The sequence below is a fragment of the Sardina pilchardus genome, chromosome 11 (assembly GCF_963854185.1).
Source record: "Sardina pilchardus chromosome 11, fSarPil1.1, whole genome shotgun sequence".
NCBI lineage: Eukaryota > Metazoa > Chordata > Actinopteri > Clupeiformes > Clupeidae > Sardina > Sardina pilchardus.
The window spans coordinates 24,046,415-24,062,215 of NC_085004.1; the positions used below are offsets into that span (position 1 = coordinate 24,046,415).

At 42.5% G+C, this 15,801-nt stretch overlaps 1 protein-coding gene across 1 annotated transcript; it reads right to left on the reverse strand.

Annotated features, from left to right (window-relative positions):
* Nucleotides 1–9,420: 9,420 nt before the first annotated feature.
* On the reverse strand, nt 9,421–12,880 carry irx5a (iroquois homeobox 5a). The gene is made up of 3 exons (XM_062549155.1): nt 12,323–12,880; nt 10,877–11,282; nt 9,421–10,395 (listed from the first exon to the last, which is right to left on the reverse strand). Exons 1-3 carry the CDS (start codon nt 12,563–12,565, stop codon nt 9,704–9,706), a joined length of 1,341 nt encoding a protein of 446 aa, XP_062405139.1. The 5' UTR covers nt 12,566–12,880; the 3' UTR covers nt 9,421–9,703.
* Nucleotides 12,881–15,801: the final 2,921 nt, after the last annotated feature.

Genomic DNA, 15,801 nt, shown 5'->3' on the forward strand with positions numbered 1-15,801 from the left:
ACAATGCATTCTTCAGTTGCCAACACCAGAGAATAAGTGAGGACTTAATCAACCACAATTACCCAAAGAGAAGTAGGAGGGTGGGTGGTGGGTCTGAGTGTGTGTGTATGTGTGTGTGTGTGTGTGTGTGTAGGGGGGTTGGTGGTGGTGGTGATGGTGGAGGCAAGGGGTGCAATGGAGTGTAAACATCTAAACAATGTTGGGCTCTGATTTGTGGGAGCGTGGTGTGTGTGTGTGTGTATGTGGAGTTACTGGCGGTTGGGACTGTGGGGTGGTTGGGGTGGTGTGTGTGGGAGGGGTGGTTGGCTTATTTAGCAAATATGCAGAAGTGGTTTTGACCCCGTGGCGACCGCTTGGATACGACCCTCGCCCTCCCCCCGTAAGTCGTTAATCATCGCGGTGAATGGGAGCGATGCTTATGTGGACGCAGAAGAATGGAATAGTTCTCCGCCGGCCTGCTCTCGTTTCACAACATGCCGTTTGTTTTCGTCAATAGTTTGTGCTCATGTCGATGTTTTAATGAATTCATTGGATGCCTTTGTTGTTTTGCACTGCCTCTTTTTTTTTTGCGGGGTCTTCCGGGTACTAGGGAGAGAAGGAGGGAGAGAACGCCAGCGAGAGAGGAAGGGAAGAACAAGAGAGAAATGGGAGAGAGAAACTGCAGAGAGAAGGGAGGAAGAAAGAGAGAGAAAGACAGAGTGATCGAGCGAAGGGAGAGCTATCTGGTTACTGGTAGCTTTTCCCACAGACTGATCAGAGGCTGAAAGCTGAGAACATGTGTCCCTTGCAGGAGGTTTACTCCCATTTTGGGTTTAACCTCTTATTAAACTGTCCTTTGTCCCGGCTCTCTCCTGGCATTGCCCCAGCTACATTCATACCCACCCCCCGGGTCAGGAGGGTTAAGGGGTAGAGGAGGCGCTCCTAAGATCATACCACCACCGCCTCGCGGTAGTTGCCAGATCTGTGCGGCACGTCACCCCCAATGGAAGAAGTATATACTACAACAGTTTGATGAGCAGTGAGGCAATAAATTCATTAATCATCATTTTATGCCTCATCAAACACTTTGCCAGCCCCCTCCATGGGAGTTACACAAATTAGCCACTGAAAAAGCAGTCATTTTAGTCCAGCTAGGTAAGTGCTTTTTGATTGCCTTCGTGAACAATGCTTCCCTTGACAAGCTAATAAATCAGATCTCTGTGAAAAACCTGAAGTGTAGCGAGCGGGAACAACGGCGGCCGATTTCAGACCCGCCAAAAACAAAAGCGACTGCACGGGACGAGGACCCCCCCCCCCCCTATTAAAGCGACGGGGCCCTATTTTTGTGAGCGTGTTTGATTAATTTCCCTTAATTTCGTAATAAGTAGACAAGAGGTACAAAGGGTAAAGGTAAGCGAGCTGAATCCTGATTACAGGCAGGATGAGGAGAGCTGTTGGCTGGGAACGGACCACATGGCCCACTGGTTGGAGTGGGATTAGACCTCATTAGGATGAAGTTTTAATTGAGACTGCTCTGTTCCAGGCGTGACTGCATATTAATTACATGACAAATGTTGTTTTTTTGGAGAGAGTCCTTCTCGGGGTACCCATGGAGAAACTGGGCAAAGACATTCTCGCATCTTTCTCTCCTTCCTTCCTCTTTTTTTTTGTTGGCTTGTGTCGTTTTGGCTGCCAGGTGAGACACATGCACAGGACATCTCTCCCAGATGGCTGTTTTTGTAAGGGGCCAAAGAATTACCCATTAGACTGGAAATAGCACTTTTAGTGAAAATGAGGTCAATCGATTATTTGAGCTCAGTCTGTCGCCGGTCGTGTTGCGGGAGTAACAGGTATTAGCCGCGGTGGCAGGAGCATGCAACGGGGGGCACAGCGGAGGCCTGCGCTGGGGGCAGTCGGAGAGGGCAGCGCCCGGCCAGCAGGCTGGGGGCGAGAGGGAGAAGGGGGCTCTTTATCTGTTTAAAGTGCTTCACTGATGAGATTACCTATTCCACTTGGCTGTAAACCATCGCCTAATAAGAAAGCAGCCTCAGCCAACACCCTCGTTGGCAGAGAGCCAGGCAGTAGGAGGTTTTTTTTTTTTTTTTTTTTAAAAAGCTTCTTACACCTGTGCTTACACATACACAAATATCAAACATGCACACACAAGTGTTATCACATAGATTTTTTCTTCATTGCTTTATTAACCCAAAATATGTCAGGCAAAACACGAGACAAAAAAAGTGCTAACCAGAAATTTGTTTCAGCACAGTTACCTGCATTACACTCTGTATCTTATCAGCAACTCACCTGCGCAGAGGTTAGAAAAAAAAAAAAAGCTGACACGGAGGTAGCCCACTGAGTTCCGCCCCTGGAGCCTGGTGATTGGCTGACCTCTATGCTGCATCACCAGGTGGCGCTTCTCGAACAGCAATTGGCACGTAGGCCATGTAATACAACCAGGCAATGCCTCTACGAGTGTGTGTGTGTGTGTGTGTGTGTGTGTGTGTGTTAGGGGGGATCTGGGCCTATAATGCTGAGACCAAGTTCAACACACACTTTCATTATCACCCTCTTCACACCTCTTTTCTGCAGCTCAAAATAACCAAGCCAGGAAAAGAAAGAAAGAAAGAAAGACTGAAAGAAAGAAAGAAAGAAAGAAAAAAAGAAGGAAAGAAAAGTGACCACCAGCTGTTTACCTCCATCTTGGGAGCTGAGCCAATTATGTGAGTGCCCATTTGCATCCATCAAATCGAAAGCCTCAAAATAAAATACATCCTGGAGGAGTATGTGTTGTGTTTGGCCTCGTCCAGCCAACAACAATACACAGAGAAGTACACCGAGAGAGAGAGAGAGAGAGAGAGAGAGAGAGAGACGTAAAGAACGACCCAAGAAGAAGAAAGTGCATTGCGCAGGACCTGTATGTCTCCAATGCTGCCCAGCACGCTGCTTGTCTCTGTGATCCGCGTCCCATCCGCTGTCCCCTAGGTGAGTGACAGGTAATGGACGACACTTCCCTCCTTCCCTTTCCTATCTGCTGGAGACACCCATCAGCGGCGTGGTCATTAGGACAAATATCTATGCCCTAATTTGGAGCAGATGTTTGGAAGAAAGGGATCATTTAAAAAGGCCAAATGTAAATAAACAGTCGGGTGGCTTGTAACCTCACCCCCCCCCCCCCCCCTCACCCCTCACCCTTCCTTTCCCGGGCCCTCTGAAGTCTCCCAAAGAAAACAGTTCATCAATCTTCATCAGAACCATTAAGATTGTAATAATATAAGGCCCTTATCTTAGCAGGGCTGCTGTGTGACTTTGACGACTTTTGCCTGAATCTGACAGAAATGCAATCCCCAAATGTACCTAGACCGTTTTCAGCAGAGGTGCAATATTTCAGTTGTAAAAATGTCATGGACACCAAGTATAAATGGACCATTTTTAAAAATATCTGCGTGTTCGGTTTGTATATGGAAATTATTTACCCGTCAAATATTATACAGCCACACTTTAATACAATGAAGAAGTTATTTTCAATAAAAGTAGCCTACAATTTAATAAATTGGTTTGCAGTTGTCAGCAGAAGGTAACCACACTTTTGATAAACATTTCCAACTAAAACCAATTTACTCTCTCTCTCTTTCTCTCTCTCTTCCTTTCTGTGTGTGTGTGTGTGTGTGTGTGTGTGTGTGTGTGTGTGTGAGTGTGAGAGAGAGAGAGAGAGGAATTTTCCATTTATTGGAAAATTAATCCTATTTTATGATACAGAAATCTAAAGATATATACACCATATGTATGTTTTGTTTAATTTTTATGAAAGGTATAGACCAAAGGGCAGTAATGCCACTACTTGCCCTGTGAATCGTTGTGAATGTTCAGTAGTAAGAACTCCCTTTTTATACACTACCTTTATTTCAACCGAATTGCATTTGATGAAGAGTCCATGAATACTGAATAAATCCATTGCATGGTGTGCCAGTGTAAAGGCATAGCCCACCATAAGTAGAACTGCTGGAAATGTACTCTGTGTCTGAGCTTGTATTGCATTTCTTATAACGGGAAATGAAAGGGACGAATTTTGCAGATATTTCATAAAATTCACAGTGGCATTTACAAGGTAGTCTGTGGTTTATGTGGTCATACATCCACACTTTATAAAGACCATTAGTGCCACGCAACTCTTTGAAGTCAGCCCACCTGAAAAGCAAACCAATGGTTTCAAAGTCATTTTCAAATGCAGACTGAATATATGCATCTTAGACCCCAAAACGAATGTGCACTCCTTTAGAATATCCCTCTGTGCATCATTCTCTGTTAAATTTCTTTGTTTAATAAGAAAAAAATGTTTTATTTATGTGTGGAGGTCTCACTTAAAAACACCAGACAGCTGAAAATTACACGTGTAATGTGTCCCTTGAGAGTAGCAAAAAACAGCCTGTGAAGTCCCGGTAACGTGGGGGTAAATAGTAGTAAATCACCCTCTGTCACTTCAGCTGGGTCGACGTACAATGTGTTCCACTTTATTTTTGAAAGTTCATTGAACGCGAACAATTTATAAGTGCTAAACGCGCAAGTGACACCGTGGAGCTCCTTTGCCCGGGCCATGCCTGATCGTTCACGGTGTCGGAGCGATTTTTACTAACGATGAAAAAAAAATCAGCCCGTCAAACAAGCCCGGACACCTATGCCATTTTAGAGGGGAAAAGAGGCTAATTTGTGAAAATTATTCCTTGAGCAGCGTCACAGCTCTAGCTATGGCACCGCGCTCCACTCAGAGAGCACACTCACACAGATCAGAAAAAAACAGCTGGGCTGAATTTTTAGCACCCATAATTAATTAAGAGGCCTCTCAATGGGATCTGATGATTAAATAAAGCAAAGGCGATATTCCCAGCATGCGTTAGGGATGGGACCATTCCACTTTGAGCTTTGTTATCAAGAAGTAGGGGGCGTGACGTCTACTTGGTGCAAGCTGATCAAAAATCCTTTTTTTTTCCGTGACATATGCCACAACGTTGTGTTTGAGAGCTCTCACAAAGGCAGCATTATCAGCTTCGTATTTGGGGAAAGCTGGGTTCCTGATTTCTTGTATTGTTTGCTTAAACCAACTAAGTTGGCAAATGAGACGACATATTGTTAACGTCAGAGGAGGAGAATGGAAGAAAACAGACGGTTCTGTATTTGGATGGCTACACTTGCTCTGTTGAAGCTCACAGATGTCCTAGCGCATAATCTAGGCAGGTCAAATAAAAGGGTGTCCTTTTACACGTTCGAGCTGAATTTGATTCTACTCAGCTGGAGTTTGGTCTGATGTGCGTGATCTTGTTGTAGGCCGTCGCTTCTTATTTGGCGGGTCATTTCTGTAATCCATTTCGGGACATAGCCTACAGTATATTTAACGGCTTTTTGCAACGCCTTTATCAACAGGTTTAGGTTACCATTGCTTGGATCGCAATGGATGCCACAATGGCCTTGAGGAGGTGCAAGCCTGACCAAGTATGCACAGTTCAGCAGCAGCAGCAGGTGTAATTTTCACAGCCTTGGCTTGAGGATTACCGACATTAAGAATTTCGTCTCTCTATTGATAGTACAGTTGTTAAAATACAAACTTTCAGAATAGAAGACACGATGAAATATGTTCACGGTTTTCTCGAGGTAAATGGACAACTACATCCGCGCGCGTACTCTCTCTCTCTCTCTCTCTCTCTCTCCAAACACACACACACACACACACACACACACACACACACACACACACACACACACACACACACACACACACACACACACACACAAACAAACGCATGCACACAGGACTCTACATTGTGGCATAACCTAAATAGATATTTTAAATAATCTGAGAAGCACTTCCGACAAAATAATGTTGGTTTTCCATTGAGTCTCTTTTATGGCCAGGGTACAGAATATTTAAGGTGATGACATTTGACTTTTCGGCAGTGGGCCTAGTCAGGCAACAGCAGTAGGTTAAAGTAGGCCTATCTATAAATGTACTTTTTCTCATAATGGAAGCCTATCAGGGCTTTTGTCTTATAGTTCTGCCAAACTTGGAACGCTTGGTAAATATCTGTAAGTATTCCCAGTGGATATGCCTTAAACCTATAGTGTTGCCATGAACATTGCACTAGTCTATGAAATGATATATGCTGGTGTAAAACGTAGTGTGTATAAACATCGCGTCTGTAACGCTGTACTAATGACTGTTTTTTTATGGTTTTGGATATCCTGAAATTCTTGGAGATATTTGGGGGTTGGTCTGATAAAATAGAGCAGCCCAAATCTACAGTGTAGCCTAAAGTATGTGCACGGCGGGTGTATTCTTTTGTACGAGCAGATGGTGCTTCGTTTGAATGGAATATGTCCATTAGTTATGCCATGCAGTTTCATTCGTAGTCATCAAATAGATACACACAGCTATATCAAAGAAATATGCAATGAACAAAATATTCTACCACACAATAAACACAATAAATTAAAACGTTATATTTTTTCCAGGGGTAGTGTAGGCTACGTCCGTTTACTTGCTGTTCACGAAATAGCTGAAACAGAGCAGGCGCACTGAATTGATAGCCACTCTCCAATGCCTGGATTGGAAAGCTGTCAACGAAAAGTTTCTGCATTTCCCCCCTCGCTGACGAGACTTCTCTATTCTTTTTCCACACGTGGGAACTGTCTCTCCCTCACTTAACATTCTCACACCGTGTCCATGCATTGCTTCGGAACAATGAGCCAGTAAGCCATTCAGCTGGAGGAGAACTGAGAAAGAACAGTTGTGCTCCTGGATCATTGCTAAGCTCGCCCGTACTACCGTATTCACAAGTGACAAAAGATTGGACATTCAGGCGGCTTGTATCAGGCGGCTCTGCACAGCTAAATATGCCGGACAAATCAAGCTTTAAAAGATGAGAATTTTATTTCGGCTTTAATTCTAATTTAACTTAAGGGTCAACGTTTCAATTATTACTATTATTATTATTGCTATTAATAATGATAATAATAATAATAATAATAATAATAATGACAATAATAGCCTATTGTCATCATCGAATTTTAAGACAGGTCATTTCAGAATCGTGATCAAGCTGATAGCGTATAGTTCGGAAAATGATTTGAAATAATGGTGGGGTGTGTGCTATAGTGAGATATAGGCTATATAAAATAAATGTAACTGCAGAATACTACGTTATACGCTTAACAGTAGGCTATATGTGTTTGTGTGGTTCACTGTCACCAACCATAATGATGACGCTGATTTATTAGGCCACGTCTTTTTAAAGCAATGGGCATGTTTACTATTCTGCACTTGACGTGTGTCTGGGGGGTGGGGGTGGGCTTAGGGGGTCTCATTTTTTTTGACATATCAGGCGGATAAATGTTTGCTTATCTGGATATGGGTCATGTATTCCTTCTGATCTCAGGGACAATTTATTTACTGGTCTGTAGATGTTTCAATTCCTCCCCTTTTAAAGCAGCCGACTCGGGGCCCGTTGTTGCCTGCCTGAGCGGGGGCAGTGCATCGAATGTTTCAATTCCTGGAGGGATCAGGAAAGAAAAACATAATTATGCTATTTAGCCGGCTGATGTGGTGCAGTGTTGGCTCCGTGCAGCCCGCTCTGACACATTAAAAATAGAAGCCCCCTCTCTCCTCTCCTCTCCTCTCCTCTCCTCCCGCGCCGAGGCGAATAGAGGACATTAGAGCCGGGGGAATTAGATGAAACCCAGGGGAGTTTTCAACTCGAGTGCGTAAAGTAAACTATAGAGATTAATGATATAACCTCAAACCAGAGCAAGCTGCCTCACCGCATTGCGCCTATTGTTACTGCTGCCATAACAGACCTAACAACGACAATAAAAATAATTGGAATAATAAAGCAAATAATTATTATCGATATTGTTCCGACCATTCTGAAAGCTATGGGAACAAAAGCATGAGTCGATCGTTTTTGTTTGCGCTGTTGAAGTAAAACAAAATAAATAAATAAAAGAGAAAAGTAAAAATATTTGAGCCGCTTGCATTTCCCTGGAAACCTGAAGGACTTTTCTATTATGCGACATGAATTAAAATAATAATAATTAAATAGGCCTATGAATTATCTAAATTAGCACTTCTTAATAATTCTGAATGCAATCAGTAGCCTATAGTGAATTTAATGCATTTGCATTTCACATCAAACAACAGCAATACCCAAACATCGTGACAAACCACGTAATAATAATAATATTAATAATACAATAATAATAATAACAATAATAGCCTATAATTATTAATAATATTGATGATGATTGGAACATGGTAGTGATTGGTGGCGAATTTCCATATTCAAATCCCACAGTCATTAGGCCTGTGGCTGAGTAGGCCAAGGGAGTTTTTAATGCCGGAAATTCTTGCTTTCTCATTATTCTATAAAGCGTCGATAAGCAAGGTGTATTTGATCAATTCGTCAATAACAAAAGGATTTTTGAGGAATCGAAATAATCATTTATGCCCCCCTGCAGTGCAGTGTGGTTTGGGGAACTGACACCCTTTGGGTGTTGCATGACATTGCCCCTCCAACCACTCTTGATGCTAGCCCAATGTGTCGTGTATCCTGAAGAGGCAGGCTTTGCAATGTCCGATTAAGAGTAACCCCTTTAAATTAAGAGCAAGTCTGACACCTACCTGCGGAAATGGGAAGAGTTCTAAACCCGAGCTATGGGCCCTGCAGTTCTACCAGTGGGACATTTTTACTGGTCATGGCACCTTGGCCACAGTTCTTGAAATCATCAGCGTTTTAATATTCAGTGCACCATTACGACTCTCCCACCATTAATGATATAACAAACCCCTTATGCTCCAAAGCCTACTCTGATGCCATAAACGCACTGACGCGCCCTTCTAACAGCATTGCCACGCCTTGGCAATCGTAATGAGGTCTAAATTTGGCATAAAATCGAACTCATTACCCGAGTTCGCCACCTGATTGCTTTGCATAAAACACGACGCGGTTAACGTATAATTGGGTTAAATGAGTGCTTGACAGTTTTCTTCGCCGGTGTTGTATTATTGCCATATCAATATTCACCTGCAGAAAATATTTTGCTAATTCACTGATGAGGAAGTAAGCAGCCTTTTCTGGTAACCAAAACAACAAATACCGGTCTTGTCACAATACTGCAGATCATATTAGGTCATGATTGTCGGTCTGCTTTGATGTGGGTAGTGATACATTTATTGCAGAACTCAGTTGCTCAACTAATAAACACATAGGTTTGGTGACGCTCAGGCCCTAAACCAACTGAATGTTCATCCATGAACGTCTTTACAGGGTGCAAGTTCAATGCACGCTTGATGTTTTCTCTAGAATGTATCTGAGTCTGAGGTACTGTAGACAATGAATAATATTCTCCCCAAAGCAATCGCTGCACACGTGTATTTTTTTTTTCATAATTTACTTCAAAGATAGTGTATTGTCCATTTTAAATACAAAAATGCTACATTAAATATACATTAGTCTTTAATACAAATAGACTCAGGCGGCTGCAGCGATTAAGACAATTCTTAGTTGTTACATCTTTTGGATTAACCATTCAGAAACTAAGATTTGAGGGTAAGCATTTACTGAGAAAATAACTGTCCTCAGAATTTTCTTTAACAGTATAATTATTTCTTGCTTCTCCTTTTTATGCAACCACAAATAATAAATAATAGTCCGGGTGACTGGGGAGTAATCCAGTATTAAATGTTTGACATACCTTTCTTTAGTTCATAAGGGGAGTCTTTACAAAGATCTACCTGTGTTTGGCTTCTGAGTTTGCTCTCTCTTACCAGAGCCTCGGCCCTGTTTAACACAGTCTGGTTTAATCCATTGAAGTGTGGCGTAGAGCCCGTGTTGGATCCGTGATTGCTGTGAAGATGTCCAAAAGTGCCATAGTTCGTATAACCGGGGTAAAAGGGGGAGGTGTAGTAGATGGGCCTGGAGAGAACCGTGCTATTTGGGAGGGGACATTGGGACGATGATCGAGATGGCGACGCAGCGTTGGTCGCGATTACTGTGCTTTGACCCATCACCGTGGCCTGCGGGCCCTCGCTGCTGCCTTTACACCTGTCTGAGGATGTCGCGATCTCGGCTAGAGACCAAAGTTTCGGTTTGGGGGCTGACGGGGGCGAATGGATAACAGACGTCACGTTGCTGTTCACTGTGCTCGGTGCGTGGCCCAAATCTGACGGCTTCTCTTGCGCAATGATCTCATTCCCCCGAGGCACAGTAGACGGGGAGGAGGTGGTGGGCTTAGCCGACTCGGGCAGCAGTTCCGTCCGGTCCTCTGACTCTTTTAATTCCGTGTTGGTTAAAAGAGGATCCATTTCCTTCACATGACTTTCATCTTTGAATCTGTCGCAAATGTCCCCTGGGTTTATCAGTTTATTGTCTGCAAAAACACAAACAAATGGAAAGTGTTAAAATTGTAAAATTCTGCACGTGTTCTTGACATGCATGTTTGATATATTGAAAATAACATCTTAAAATCAAACAAAGTAAAGCAAAAAAAAAAAAAAACTCTGGCATGGGTCTATTATTTCATATGAATCATATCAATAAAGAGAAAAAGGGCCGTAAAATAAGTAAACAATGTGATACTGGTTATAATGGCAATAAAGCAATCATGATAATACTGGAGGCATAATGCAAAGATTGTGGCCTCATTATTCAGCCCAAGATAAATGGACTGCAAACACTATACGTCACCAGCAATTCTCAGCCCACAAGAAGTCAAATTAGGGGAGTTCAAGGTGATTATTATTTAAAGCAATTGTCCCATTATAAATAATACACCACCATTAACCAGCAATCAATTTTGCGCCCTGAGTGGAAACGACTGCGATGAAAAATTGATGAATTTTTCTACACACCCGACTCAGTATCTGTCGAGTCTCCCTTGTCTGAAGGCTTGTTAGGCTCGTCGTCGTCGTTTTTCTCCAGATCAATGTTCTCATCCTCTTCCTCGTCCTCGCTCCGGTTCCGAGGTGTCCAGGTCATCTTGTTTTCTTTCTTTAGCCTCCTCCTGGCGTTGGCGAACCAGGTGGACACTTGAGTGAGGGTCATTTTGGTGATAATGGCCAGCATGATCTTTTCACCCTTGGTGGGGTACGGGTTTTTCCGGTGCTCGTTGAGCCACGCTTTGAGTGTGGCGGTGGCATCCCGAGTCGCGTTCTTTCGGTAAGCAGGGTCACCATACGGATAGGAACCCAAGGGAGCAGCGTACGGGTGATAGCCTATCGAACCAGCCATGCCGGAGGTGTGATCGTAGGGCGAACTCTAGAATAGAAAATATATTTTTTTCAGCTTAAATTGCTATTTCTAAAATAGGAGAAGGTAGTAGTGTACACTTTGACATGACCCTGTGTTTCCCTACAATACAAACTCTTACACCCACCACACACACACACACACACACACACACACACACACACACACACACAACACACACACACACACACACACACACACACACACACACACACACACACACACACACACACACACACACACACACACACACAGGTTGCATGCAAGTAAACAAAAATATGCGAGCATGATCACAGAAGGTATGAATTTGATAAAACATTTTTTATCCAGGCTTAGCTCATAATGCAATTTTATGACACATGGGTTTGAGATTTGTAGGCCTATTTTGTACACTGCATATGTTGCTTTAATATTATCATAAGTTAAGCATTAACTATTTTCCTACTTGAGTAAAATATTAACAGGAAAATTACTATGAACAGAATCATCCATTTCTAGGCTTAGACATTATTTAATTGATACACGTATTTTTTCCCACAAAGGTTAGGATACACGTGTAAAAATATATATTTGCATGAAGTCGAAACAAATATGTATTTTCCTTTAGAATTAACTGAAAACATGAATGCACTGAGCATGGTACTGTGGTTTCTATTAACCTTTACTTCTCGCTTTCTTGCGGTGAATAATAGGCTATATATATATTTAAATGTGCGTATGTCGTTTACAGCAAACAAGATGCATTATGCAAAAATGCAAGGATTCAACACATATCTCACTGAAGTTTGTAGTTTTGCTGTATCATTGTTAGGCTATAAATTATACTAATTAATTATTTGTGTCAAATCCTTACTCGTAGTCTCTGTAGAACACACACGCATAGAGCAAAACACAAAAGCTATATGGGGGAAATGACAGAATTTAAACGACATGTTCGCTATTGCACTACCTACATCGCAAACACATTCGCATAACAAAAACCATAACAAAAGTTTTTGTTACACTTTTTGTTGTCCAAATTATCAAACTGGTCATTCGACCGCACTCACCACATATGAAGTAAAGGTGGCAGCCGCCGCCGCGTCTGCACTGTACGGCAGATGGGAATTGTAGCCAGGCGAAGCGGTGGTAAACGCGGTAGATCCGGCATACGGAGCAAAAGCAGACCCCGAGGATGATCTTCCAAGTTCCTCCGTTCGGGGTCCCGAAATCACGCTGGTACTGTACGCCGGACATGAATACAGTGCCAGGGAAGCGGATGGCTGATACAAGTAACCCTGAGGATACGCCATCGTGAAACCCCGAAAAAAAGCCACTTACTTGCGCACTTTCCCTTCTATTCTCACATGCACTCTCCGTGCTCAGTCATAGAGTCTTGAATCAACAGACTCACGTCTGTCCCCTTTCGATGTGATTGCAGTTTAAAATGAGAATAACAACGGGCACATAAGACTTTAAACGTGTTAACTGGTCGTTGTCAGCAGTTCGGCTGGTCGCTTGTGTTTGCTTTCGCTTTTTTGGTCTCGGTCCCTTTTCCCCTTCTAGCTCACTTGCTGTCTCGCTCTCTCGTGCCGTGCAGAAGTTTTTTGCCTTCAGATGGGGGCTTTGCTTGGGAAAATGTCCTGCCAGGATGCTAAGTTGGAAATTGAGGATTCTGACGCCTACTACGTGCTTCACGCTCCTCCTCTTGGGGTGTAGTCATCGAAGGAAAAGGCAAGCTTATGCGGGGCTACCACAGCCCTGCCTAAATCGATTCTCATTCTCTCTCTCCCTCTCTCTCTCTCTCTCTCTCTCTCTCTCTCTCTCTCTCTCTCACACACACACTCTCTCTCTCCACCCTATTTTTTCTTCTAACAAGCCTCATTGCTTTAGACTCAAGTGCGCCAGCCCCTGGATGTCGATCTCATGCGAGTCAGTAGATCAACTCCAACTTTCCTCATTTTCTAAATACATGAAGCCGTCACTTTCACACTTGATTAATAACAAATGGGCTGTTGTCTGCCAGGACGCGCTTGCCAAATACGAGAGGAAAAACCGCTCCATGTTCAACATGATGGTTCGTCGTCTTGCATGTTTTTATTGCGTACATGCGCTCATTTTGTCATTATTTAAAAACACGCATGTCATAAATATATATTTATGATTAATCTGTCGGCTGTTCTATTGTGTGATATTTTGATAGGCTACCTTACCAAATAATTTGCTATTATAGAATCGTGTGATTGTTCTCGACATTCTTGGAAATCGCTAAGTGGGAAGCTTGTCGGATGGTGACCATTTACCAAGCAAAGACAAAATGTGCGAGCAGGCCTTTAAAAAGACGACAAAGAAAGCAACAGTAGTTCAACAATGATACTTCTGGTTATCCCATGTCCGTAAGTGGGACTGAAAGTAGACTACTGGCTCATACGAAATACCAGTAACTTCCTACAGGTGTTAAGTAGTGGCTATATATACGTTTGCTCGGCCATTTTCAATGAAGGAAATAGGCAGCCTCCACCCCCCCACCCCCCAATTCAACCCCAGATCCCTAAACACTGACAGATTAGGACCACATGGAACACGCCAAATCCACGTGGACCAGTGGTTGTAATCTCTTATCATCCCAACAGATATATTTCTCGACTGGAATATAGCCTATATATCCACTTATCTAATTCAGTGCAACATATCCTGTTTTATTATTTGATATTCCATCAGCGGTCCAGTCCTTTGTATGGTATACCCAACCAGCAACAACAAAAGTACCAATCATTATTATTATTACTATTAATATTATTAGGCTATTATTTTTTATTGTTGTTGTTGTTGTTGCTAATCATTTACTATTTTTTAATTATTTTATTGTATAAGAAGCCTGTCCCTTTTTCATGTGTTTAGGTTTATCTTTTAGGTTATGAGAGTGAATGTAATTTCCTAAAATTAATAAAAGTAGGCTATCTTGTTGCATACATCAGCCCACAAACCGGCTGGTGCAGATCTGTTAAAACACTAATCGCATATTACTGTTCATCCTCCTGTGACAGAGGTAATGTGAATATTTATTGAGTTCAAGGTTCCATGAATATACACATATTCTAGTTCTATCTCCAGGAGGATATTTTCTCGCGTTGGGTAGTTCAAGTCTCCGGTAAGCCGAAAGGGATCGCTGTAGGCGCTGCTAAAAACTCTGTGTGTGCACACATGGTCACGTGTTGTGACGCTAAGAGAGCCCCTTGATAGGGAAGAATAATGACGCTGCTCCACACTGGGCCAATGCAGAGTCTGGAAAGTGAAAAAAGCCAATAGGCTACATGAAAAAATAATAATGATGGTGACAATGACACTACAAGCCCTACTTTTGCTCAAAGTCTGTAAGCTGCAATTGACAAGTAATGCTTTTATTTTCTGAAACTGCACCAGTTCTAATTAGTTGGCCATGACAGTGACAATTGTAGCATCAGTGAATCTAATAGTAACAAGAGACCATAGTCCCATCATGATCATATTATCAGCGTCATTATTATCGGCTGTAGGTAATGTTGAATAAACAGCAGCAAGCTCGCAATAGCAGGAACACATTTTGAACAGACTGAGTAGCCTAATATTTACTAATTCCTAAAATAGCACAACAAATGCCTGCCTTTTCCGTCCATGGATCAACTAACATTCTGTCCATCAATGGCTAATTAGGCTATGATTGCTATTCTTTTTAAAGGGCGTTGTAAACGTTAGGTGCCCCGGCGCGGTTTATTATAGTTTCAAGGGATACCTTAAGGGAAAAGGAATTCACTGACGTCAATACTCATTGATAGTCTATTATTGGCAATAATGATTTCCTCGTCACCGATTGCGCTTGATAGGGGAAGTATTGGGCAAGTGTAGCGGGAGGTGAATTAAATCGCATGGAATGGGACAAACGGAGAGGACTGCTCTCCACTCACACTTTCACTGAGAAGGTAAGAAGACCATAGCACTTCATCTCTTTGGACGGAAAACTTTGCGGCGAAAACCGGGTAGGCTACTTTCTTCTAATGTGTGGAGCACTGGCGATATTAGCTGACGAATAAATTATCCTACTGCATGGCTATTGTGCATTGCTTGTAGCGGTTTCACTTAAACGCTTAAATGCAGAGGGTCGCGTCTATATAACTTCAAAAATTATAAAATGCATCGCTAAATAAGTATTAGATGTTACTGTAAGTTGTAGGACAGAGCATGCACAAATTAAGAATCAAAAGTTGCCGTTTAAAATCCCAAACAGTGATAGGCTACCGAAAACAAACGTCTTTGTTGCACCCACATTAAATCACAGCATAAGAGGTTTCTTTGATTCTGTTACCTTTCGCAAAGACTTCACACAAACTAGTGTTTAGGTAGCACACATCCTGACCTCAGCAAATACTATCTTTCCTTTTGAGAGTGGAAGAAGAGCCGAGAGCAGCATCTAGTGACAGACCATGTGTTGTGGTGCTTCTCTTTCCAAAATGCCTTCGGGAGCATGCGTAATCTAATTTGGCTGTCGAAACTATTATTGGACAGTATTATC